Source organism: Equus quagga, unplaced genomic scaffold (assembly GCF_021613505.1).
Source record: "Equus quagga isolate Etosha38 unplaced genomic scaffold, UCLA_HA_Equagga_1.0 200895_RagTag, whole genome shotgun sequence".
Taxonomy (NCBI): domain Eukaryota; kingdom Metazoa; phylum Chordata; class Mammalia; order Perissodactyla; family Equidae; genus Equus; species Equus quagga.
The window spans coordinates 5919-17364 of NW_025798467.1; the positions used below are offsets into that span (position 1 = coordinate 5919).

Genomic DNA, 11446 nt, shown 5'->3' on the forward strand with positions numbered 1-11446 from the left:
TTAGGAAGGAAGAAAGAAAAGAAAATTAACATTTATCAAAACTCCGAATAGAAATGGCAAACAGGGGCCGGCCCCTTGGCCGAGTGGTTATGTTCACACGCTCCACTTTGGCAGCCCAGGGTTTTGCCAGTTTGGATCCTGGGTACGGACATGGCACCACTCATCAAGCCATGCTGAAGTGGTGTCCCACATGCAACAACTGGAAGGACCCACAACTAAAAATACACAACTATTTAACTGGGTTTTGGGGGAGAAAAAGGAAAAATAAAATCTTTTAAAAAAAAAGAAATGGAAAACATTTGAGAGATAATTTCAAAAAAGAGTTCATCAGACCCATAAGCCATTGACAGTGTCAGTGATATGTTACCTATGGGTAACTTTAATTCTGACGTTTTAATTGGCAGGGCCAAGGGAAGGGACTCTGAAAGAGAAGTATGTGTTGTTATCAGATAGTAAGTAACTGCACATTTCCAGGATTTGTGGCTAAGAAAACCTTTAAAAAAGGATTAACATAGAAGCTTAAGGTATGTTGGCCTTAATAAACAACTTCTGTAAAAATTTTTCAAATCTTTACAATGAATCTGGTCCCTACCTTATGGTGTCTTGTTATACCTTTCCTATCACAGAACTTCATGTCCTGCGGAGTTCTGGAAAGTAAGATGGGTGTCTCTAGCCTTTTCCAGGATTCCCTTTCTCCCACTTTGTCTCCAAAGATATCCTATCACATATGGAATCAGATGAAGGGTCACTCTGAGTAATCACAATTACTGAATAATTATAAACTGTTAAATTTGGAAGGAAACTTATAGATTTCTTATCTTACAGAAGAAGAATCTGGATCCTGAATCACACAACACATTGGTGCAGTGCCTGGATTAGACCAGGCTCCACAGTTTCCCATATAAGACTCGCTTCAGTGCTCATCGCATCCATTGACTCCTCCCCCTGGTGCTCACTCAAAGCTGGATTTCGTAATGGACAGAGGGCATGGAGAAAGAAGCAAATCGTGTGTAAACAAAGGCAAAGCAAAGCTGAAGAGTTAAGACCTAAAAGAAATAGTGAGAAAATGAAAAATAATGCAATCCAGCTTCACTTATCCACCTTCCTGAAGTGTAATTTCTGCCCAGACAGCCTGTGCAGAACTTAGGGGCCCTGCAGAGGAGAGGATGTTTCAGGAGTCAGCAAACTGGGCTGCTAGGGAGAGAAGCCTTTGCAAGACAGGCATTGGTGACTTAAGATCTTAGTGCCAGCTCTACCAGTTTGTCACCAAGAGTTAAATTTTCCTCTAGCTATTGTAAATATATCTGCCAGGTCTCTCCAACAAAAGAGAATGCAACCTTTGGAAGGCTTTTGCAGTCTATCTTATATCCACTATCACAGCTTTCAAAGGACAGAGAACTCAGTAGATGTGAATAAGCGTTTTGAGTTTGATCCCTGAATCCTCCATCTGTTATTACATCTATTTCAAAACCAAGGTGTCACTGCAATCATCCTATACACAGTACAGAGGAAAAAGTGTATATATAGGGATATCTAGTCTACAAAAATAAGCTTCTCTTTTTGAAAGCAATTCCAAAGCACGCCCCAATAGAGATTAAGTAATAAAGCCACCTTGAATACTGTTTGTTTCCTTGATTCTTAACTTTATCTTCTGAATCTTTTGTAGTCAGAAAATGAATTCATTTACACAAGTAACCCTAGGAAAACGGGGAATGGAGATTTGTTTCACCAACAAACCCTAAAGATAAAGTAACCAAAAAAATATGGGGGCCGGCCTGATGGTGCAGCAGGTAAATGCTCACATTCCGCTTCATCTGTCTGGGGTTTGTCGGTTTGGATCTCGGGTGCAGACATGGCACTGCTTGGCAAACTATCCTGTGGTAGGCATCCCATATATAAAGTAGAGCAAGATGGGCACGTATATTAGCTCAGGGCCAGTCTTCCTCAGCAAAAACAGGAGGATTGGCGGCAGATGCCAGCTCAGGGGTAATCTTCCTCAAAAAGAAAAAAAAGAAATATAAAGAGTGTATTAGTATTCACTGATCTAAAACTTGGAAATTTACCTTCAAGTTTGGTCCTCAACAAAATTTAGGTTTGTTTCTGAATTGCCTAATCTCCATTTGGGCTTGAATGGGGCTAATGCCTTCATTTCTACTAGACAAGTTCAGTCATGAAAATGTCTAAGCCAGGCCCCTTGAATTTTTCAAAAGAATGATCCTGATAAATGCATGACTTGGTAGTTAATTGAAAATTAATTTTGCAACTGTCTCCACACTGACCATGTTACAACTAACTCTGATGAGAATGACTATAGCATCTACTCTAAGGTGAGCTACAGAGTTACTTTCTCATCTCTCATTTAAGTAGGCAGGAGAGACTTTAACAGGATGATGTCTGAAGTCAGTCCCATCAGCTGGAAGAGTGAGCAATTTGAAGAAAGGCTCCCCATGTATGGAAGTGTGTGGAAGCCAGAGTAAAACCAATGAAAGTGCCTGTGTGTCAAAGACTCTGCCTGAGATCTGCCCATCCATGGTAAAGGCTCAGTGAATGAACTGACTAACTCAGAATCTGTTCCACACATAAAGGCGACACTTAATGCTGATCCTCCCCTGTGGACTCACAAGGTGCCATCAATGCTGACACCCCTATGTACCACCATCTCCAACGTTTAATGACTTTCTCATGAAGAAAGTTACAAGGAAATAGAACAGGGACAGTCTACCCTAAAACCTACTATAATGAGAATTGAAGAAAATATATGCTGGACTGTGAAGCTGGAAACATTTAAGGTGTATGGGATGGAAAATGGAGATCAGAGAACTGAATTCCATGAACTTTTATAGCATCCCCTCTCTGGTGTTTTTTCTGAGAAGACCAAAAGTTAACTTCCCAATTGCTTCCTTCAGAGGTTAAGGAAATGATCTCTAATTAATCCAAATATGAAGTCAAGTCTTCTACTTGCCCCCTCATGATTTGCCCCCTCTTGTCCTGGCCCCAAGAGCTTTCCCTCTGCATTTTCAAGTAAGTGACAGAGGAGAATCCAATATCACATCCTCCCTCTGCCCTACCACAGACATCCTCAAGAGACCCTTAGGGGCCTTTTCTGATGTCTTCCCTCATTGCACTAAGGAAGCCAGTTAGCTCCAGGGAAACTTCAATCAAGTGGACCTGGACCACTTCAGGCATGTCATTCTGACATGTCACCTGATCAGAGAAGGCTAGACATGGAAGAGCCTTCAAGATCATCTTGTTCAACTCATTCACTTTAAAGGTGGGAAAACAGCCAAAGAGGAAAAAGTATGCGTGCAAAGTTACTCCGTGTGCTGATAGCAAGGCTAAACCAGCTTTTTCCTGACTCCTGGTGCAGGGGTCTTCCAACTGTTCATTCTTGAAATTTTAAGCATTTTATCCAAGTTGTGAGCATGTGGTTTTCATTGGCAAGGGCTTCAGGAAGACTAGAGTTCTCTAACTGTTAGGCATGGTCTCCTAACGAACAGCACATTACATTTGTGTTGGGCATTATTATGTCTTTCAACTTTTCTTTCTAACATCTCACATATAGGCAAAGTAACCCTCAACTGTAGAAACTAGTATTCCCATTTGACAGATTAGGTAACTGGTACTCAGAAAGATTAAGAGAATGGCTAAACTCTATACAACCAATGAATTGCCCAATTGCACTGAATCTCTAAGTGTAACGTTTCTTGCCCACATGGAATATGTCACCAGCAGCTGGTGTCCCATTAGGAAGAGAAGAGGCCAGCAGGAAACTGAACTAAGATATGCTCCCCCATCCGCTTCTGCTCTGTGCAGTCATGCTGCTTCTTCAAAGTTCTGTATCTTTGGCCAAATAAATTATAAAACTCTATTTTTAAAGCCCCAGAAACTCTCACTACTTAAGGAAAACTACATTAAATCCTTCAGTATATACTTCAATAACTCTCTAATTTATTGGTTTCTTACTAAATGGCATTGGTACTGTCATGGGCTCAGCCTTACTCAACTTTTCAGTGAAAAGCCTCCAGAGAAGGAAAAAAGTTTGCAAATTCACTGCATCATTAACAGCTGGCTTACATCCAGAACCAGGGAAGGACTTTCAGGAGTAACAAAGGCTGGAGTTCTTGCCATATTTCAGATGGGCTATATTAGGAGGAAAAGGCCACACTTATACCATTGTTTAATAATTTATTTGGCCAAAGATAAAGAACTTCAAAGAAGCAGCATGACTGCAGAGCATAGAAGCAGATTGGGGCCCATCCTGATGGAAAGGAATGAAGACATAAAAACAACAGCACATGCGTGCGTCTCTGCTGGCCTGAAGGAATGCGAGCGAGCTCTTCTTTCTGCTTTACATCACACCTCCTGATCTTACTGTCACACACGCATGCACACACAAACACACACGCAAACACACACCGTTTACTTAGAAAGGTGATAAAAATAACCTACAGTGGGCTTATTTTAATTTTTTCCAGTTTTATTGAAGTATGGTTAACAGGTGAAAGTTGTATTTTTTAAGTTATGCAATGTGCTATCCTGATATACGAGTACATTATGAGTACAATCAAGCTAACCAAACAGAAACTGGAGCTGAGGACTACAATGAATGAAAAGAAAAATGCATCTTCAGACTTTTAGATAAAATACTATCTCAAATAAACAAAAGTTGAAAGAATTCATTGTCAACAGAACTGCCCCACAAGAAAAAAAATACAATAGAGAACATCAGCATCACAGTTAATCAAGCAGAAGAAAGAATCTGTGACGTAGAAGATAGGACCTTTAAAATTCTCCAGTCAGAGGAAGACATTAAAAAAAATGAAAAATAGTGAAGAAAGCCTATGTGAGCAATGTGATGTTATTAAAAGAAACATTCTGTGAATTATTGGCATCCCAGAAGAAGAGAGAGAAGGAGGCAGAAAGCTTATTTAAAGAAATAATGGCTGCAAACTTCCCAAATCTTGGGAGATTGGACATCCAAGTTCATGAAGATAATAGGTCATCCCAAAATTTCAATACAAAAGGATTTTCCCCAAGTCTACTATAATGCAACTGTCTGAAAGCAAAGACAGAATTTTAAAAGCAAAATGAAAGGAACTTATGGAATAGGAGAAGATATTTGTAAATCATATATCTGATCAAGGATTAATATCCAAAATATATAAATATCATACAAATCAATAACAAAAAATCTGAGTAAAGAATCAGCAGAGGAGCTGAATAGACATTTTTCCAAAGAGGACATACAGATGACCAATTGATTTATGAGATGATGCTCAGTGTCACTAATCACCAGGGAAATGCAAATCAAAACCCCAATGAGATATCAACTCACACCTGTTAGAATGGTTACTGTCAAACAGACAAGGGATGATGAGTACTGGCAAGGATGTAGAGAAAAGGGAACCTTTGTGCACTGTTGGTAGTAATGTAAACTTGTGCAACTACTATGGAAAACAGTATGGAATTTCCTAAAAATTAAAAATAGATCCAGTAATTCCACTTCTGGTGTGTCTCCAAGGAAATGAAATCAGTATCTCCCCATGTTCATTGCAGCATTATTCACAATAGCCAAGATGGAAACAACCTATGTATCCATTTAAAGATGAAGGGATCAAGAAAATGTGATATATACACAGAAAATTAATGAGCCATGAAAAAGAAGGAAACTGTGCCTTTTGTGACTTTATGGATGGACCTTGGAAGGCATAATGCTGAGTAAAATAAATAAGACAGAGAAAGACAAACACTGTATGATCTCACTCATATTTGGAGGCTAAAAAGGATGAACTCATGGAAACAGAGTAGATTGGTGGTTGCCAGCGGCCAGAGGTGGGGAAAATGGAGAAATGTTGGTCAAAGAGTACAAACTTCCAGTTATAAAATGAATAAGTTCTGGGGAAATCATTTACAGCATGGTGATTATAGTTAATTATATTGTGTTATATACTTGAAGTTGCTCAGTGTAGATTTTTTTTTTAAAGATTTTATTTTTTCCTTTTTCTCCCCAAAGCCCCCCGGTACATAGTGTGCATTCTTCGTTGTGGGTCCTTCTAGTTGTGGCATGTGGGACGCTGCCTCAGCGTGGCTTGATGAGCAGTGCCATGTCCGCGCCCAGGATTCGAACCAACGAAACACTGGGCCCCCTGCAGCGGAGCGCGCGAACTTAACCACTGGCCAGGGGGCCAGCCCTGCTCAGTGTAGATTTTAAATGTTCTCATCACACAAAAAAGTGGGAATTATGTGAGGTGATGGAGATATTAACTATCCCTATTTTGGTAATCATTTTTCAATGTATATGTGCACCACATCATCAGACTGTACAACCTTAAACTTACACAATGTTATATGTCAATTATTTGTCAAACAGCCAGAAAATAAAAGAATACAATTTTTAAAGATTTATTAAATACTTTAAAACTCTGTTGAAGAACACAAAAGAAGATTTCAGTAAATGAAAAGACAAACCATGATCTTGGATGGAAAGCTTATTACGATATTGATCCTTTCTAAATACATTTATAAATGTAATATGGCATCAATCAAAATAATAATAAATTCTTTGGAGGATACAGAACAGGAAGAGAAGTAAAACTAAATCTGAAGTTTATATGGAGAAACAATGCCCAGAAGACTTTGAAAGAGAAGAAACTAGCCTTCTAGATATTAAAACATTCATAAAGCTTCCGTAATAAGAACCGCGGTGGTCTGGCTGTTCTAGAAGACATAAAGGAACATGATGATGATTAACTACATAATCCAAAGACTGCTGTGTATCAGAGAGATGCAACAAACAAAGCCAGAAAGCCAAGGACAAACCAGAGGGAAAGTCCACAATTCATATCAGAAAGGACAAATTTATATGTATATAATTAGGTCTTGGAACATAATAAAAAGAACCATAATCTAAATATGGGAAAATGATAGGAACAGTTTACATAAAATACAAATGGACTTTAAATATATGAAAAGATGTTCAACTTCACTTAAAATAAGAGAAATTTAAATTAAAATTATCTCCCATTTTTTCAACTATCATATAAGCAAAATCCCAAATTTAATAAAATGTTTTACAGGAAAGAGAGAATTGTAGGTGAGAATACAAATAGATACAACTGCTAAGAAGGGTAATTTGATAATATCTATCAAATTAAACATGCATACATATAATCCAGCAGTTTCATTTCTGGAGATAAATCCTAGTTTAGATGCATATATTTAAATCAAGGTTATTCACTGTAACACTATTTGGAAACAATCCAAATATTTATCAGTAGAAGACTACTTAAGCAAATGATGGTACGTCCATTCAATGAAGGCCACAAAACTGTAAGAAAAAAAGGAGGAAGTTTTCCTTGTACTAATATACAAAAATCTCCAAGATATATTAAGCAAATAAAGCAAGTTTCAGATCTGTTTACATACTATGTTATTGTTCGTACAAAAGGTAGAGATAAATGAGAGCATGTATATTATACTCGTGTTTCATTAAACTCCAAAATATACAGGAAACAGAAAACGGCTTATCTAGTGGGGACATGGGAAAGGGGAAGCTTACATATGGGGAAAGAAATGGAATGAAATTTTGTACTTGTGTGCCTTTTTATTTTGTTGATTTTTTAAAACCTTATGAATATATCACCATTGCACAAAATTAAATTAAAAATTTAAGTATTTTTAAAAGAAAATATAAATTTAACTAATCATGCAAAATAATCTAAACACAGATATGTGGCAGAATCAAAGAAAAAACTGATAGATTTTACTGTGCAGAAATATAAAGGTTTGAACATTGAAAACTTTGCATATAAGACTCAAAGCTAATTGAACATTAAAACCCTCCTCACTCACAAAAAATGCAAATTAAACATGTCTATGTAATTTGTAAAATATTTTAACATTATATTTCAAAATAATTTCTGACTTACAAAAACGTTGTAATAATAATACAAAGAATTCTTGTATAACTTTAATCCAAATTTCCCAAATACTAATATTTTAGCACGTTTTCTTTATTATTCATTCTCTCAATTGACAAATGGATAGACAGGTAGATAGAATTTTTAATTAAAATGTTTGAAATTTGATGACATCATCACCATTTACATTTAAATACCTTAGTAAATAATTCCTTAATCCAAGGACATTCTCTGACATAAACACACTAGAATTATCAACATCAGGAAATTAACTTTGCCACAATGCTATTATCTCATCTCAGTGTTTTCACCCACTAATGACCGTCGTCTAGTATGGGATCTAATCAAGGATCACAGGTTGCATTTAGTTATCATCTATCTGTAATCTGGAAAACTTCTTTAATTTCTTTGTCTTGCTACTTTTGAAGAATGCAAGCTAGTAATTTTGCAGCATGTTCTTCAATTGAGGTTTGCCTGATATCTTGTCATTATTAGACTCAGGTTATGTATTTTGGGTAAGAATATCAGAGTATTGCGTGCCTCTCCAGTCTCAATATTGACGATGTTGACTTTGAGTAACTGTTTAAGGAAGTGTCTTCCATGTTTCTCCATTGTAGACTTATATTTTTCCTCTCACAATTAATAAGCATCTTGTGGGAAGATATTTTGAGACTATGCCAAATCTCATTTCTCATCAAGAAAATTTTAATGACTGTTCAATTCTGTCAAGAGCATTTTCAAAAGGAAGGTGAATTATTACAACTTTTATAAGAATAAATTTAACACTATTCATAAAGTCATTATAGCTTTTAAAATAGTAAATTTACTGTAGCAAGTGAGTCTGAAAGAAAATCAGAAGTATAAGGTTTCTTCTATTCAAGAATCTCACCACAGACTTACTTATAGTAGTAAAAAAATAGAAATGACCTAAACATCTAACAGAAAATGGTTAATTAAGGCATAGTACACCCATAAGAGGAAATATTTTACAAGTGATTAGAACAAGGGTTTTGAAGATGGGAACCAGTTAAAATAACTGTAGAGCTAACAAGTAATGTGAACTTTTCTCCAACCCATTCTGCCCCATCAGTTTGGACTCAGCATCATTCTAAACCCAGGGATCAATACCAAGACTTGGCCTCTATTTCTCATCAAGTTTCGTTGTCCTGATCCACAGCCTCTTCACGGCCTTCTTCATTTCTGCATTTCTCAGGGAGTAGATGACAGGGTTGAGGAGTGGAGTGATCACTGTGTAGAACACGGCCACCATCTTGTCCACAGACAGAGTCGTAGAAGGTCTCAGATAGATGAAGATGCAGGGCCCAAAGAACAAGGAAACCACGGTGATATGGGACCCGCAAGTGGAGAGGGCCTTGCGCCGCCCCTCAGAGCTTCGAGACCTCAAATGGACCAAGATGACCACATAGGAGATTAAGAGGACCACAAAGCTGACCACAGACAAAGTCCCCCCATTGGCAACGATCAGAAGACCAAGGAGGAAGGTGTCAGAGCAGGCAAGTTTGAGCAGAGGAAGCAGGTCACAGAAATAGTGGTCGATCACATTGGGGCCACAGAAGGGCAAGTGGAAGATGAGAAGGATTTGGGCAAAGGAATGCACAAAGCCCCCCACCCATGCTGCTCCAACCAGGATAGCACACACCTGCCGGTTCATGATGGTAGTGTAGTTCAGAGGCTTGCAGATGGCCACGTAGCGGTCATAGGCCATCACAGTGAGCAGGAACATCTCAGTGCCACCAAAGAAGTGGATGAAGAAAATCTGTGTCATGCAGCCCCACAGAGATATGGCTTTCCTTTTAGCCAGCAAATCTGAGATGAGTTTGGGGGCTGAAGCGGAGGAGTAGCAGATCTCCATGAAGGACAGGTAGCTGAGGAAGAAGTACAAGGGGGAACCAAGACTTCTGCTGGTCATGACCGTGAGCACAATGAGGAGATTCCCCAGCACAATTGCTGTGTACAAGAGCAGAAATAGCACAAAACAAACAGTCTGCACCTCCTGATTAGGAGAAAGTCCCAGAAAAATGAATTCAGTCACATTGTACGTGTTAGCCATATGGTCACCACCAGGAGGCAGTAATTGAGTGGAGTGATCTGAAAATACAAAATAAAAGATTCCTTCATTCAGTGGGTGAATTACATAATAATCCCTTGCACATCTGAAAAGCTTGCGAGCTGGAAATTGACAAATGAATAGGAGTTAGTTACATGTACAAAAAGGGAAGAGCATTCCAAAAAGGCAGCAGAGTATACAAAGCTATAAAAATTCATCCATCTGTAGCTGGAGTAAACCAGAGAATCACAAAGATAAACCTGGAGATAGAGTCTAGTACCAATTCTTGAAGCACTGTTATGGACTCTAGGGTTTATCTGACAGACAATGGGGAATCATCAGGAATGTTAGTCAACTACAAGGAAAGTCATTTTTTGTAAACATAGGACTAGTAGAAACAGACCAGAGGAGAGGAGATCTATTAGGAAATAAAGGCCTCACTGGATGATGTGGGGCGCAAGGATAGTCTTGCTGTCTCCACGTTAGATGTCTCTCTGCTGCCTTTCAATGATTTTGCCTTTTGTCTGCAGTTTTCCTTCATGCCACTTCCTTTTGCTCTCTTTCCATCCTTGGTTTGTGGAATGGTACTTTCACATCTCCGCTTCCCTTCACAATCTTCAGAAATGTCCCTTGACACTCAGCACCCCCTCTTATTTCTACTTTCTCCTGCTAATTTTCTCCTTCTACGCCTGGTCACTGGATGATCTTGTCTCTTTCTAGGATCCAGCTCAATTCATGTACAATTCTTCTCCTTACTGGTGCCTTCATTTGCTCTAATCATATACCCCCAGTAGCTACTGAAATATAAACCACCTGTCCACTCAGAGTGCCTGGTCTTGCTCTGACACAAGCCTCTCTCCATCCCAGCCTTCCAACACTTCAGGCATTACCAAGAATGTGCACTGAGGGGCTGGCCTGGTGGCACAACGGTTAAGTGCACAGTTCTGCTTTGGTGGCCCAGGGTTCACCAGTTCCAATCCCAGGTGCGGAAGTACCACCACTTGGCAAGCCATGCTGTGGCGGGCGTCCCACAAATAAAGTACAGGAAGATGGGCATGGATGTTAGCTCAGGGTCAGTCTTCCTCAGCAAAAAGAGGAAAATTTGCAGCAGATGTTAGCTCAGGGCTGACCTTCCTCCAAAAAAAAAAAAAAAAAGAATGTGCACTGACTGATTTGCAGACAGTCTTGTCCTTGTCCATGCTGGACTTTCTCCAAGGTGACTGAGGTCTGTGTGTATCAACACAGCCCCTTGTACAGTAAGACTCCAGGGCACGTGAGACTAAGAGGCACATGACATCCACTCATGTCACAAACCTTCGTTCCTGCAGGGATTGGGGTCAGGCTCAGAAGATTAAGGGCTACCATGAGCCAGAAGGAAATCACTGATAAAATGTACAATTGCAGAGACAAATGGAGGGCAGAGACAATCCTAAACTCTCAAATCAGCGGGGGAAGTTTA

General features: G+C 38.9%; 1 protein-coding gene across 1 annotated transcript; it reads right to left on the reverse strand.

Moving 5' to 3' along the window:
* Positions 1-9060: 9060 nt before the first annotated feature.
* LOC124233387 (olfactory receptor 4X2-like) lies at positions 9061-9990 on the reverse strand. Its single transcript, XM_046650517.1, has one exon. It carries the CDS (start codon positions 9988-9990, stop codon positions 9061-9063), a length of 930 nt encoding a protein of 309 aa, XP_046506473.1.
* Between the last annotated feature and the right edge of the window lie 1456 nt (positions 9991-11446).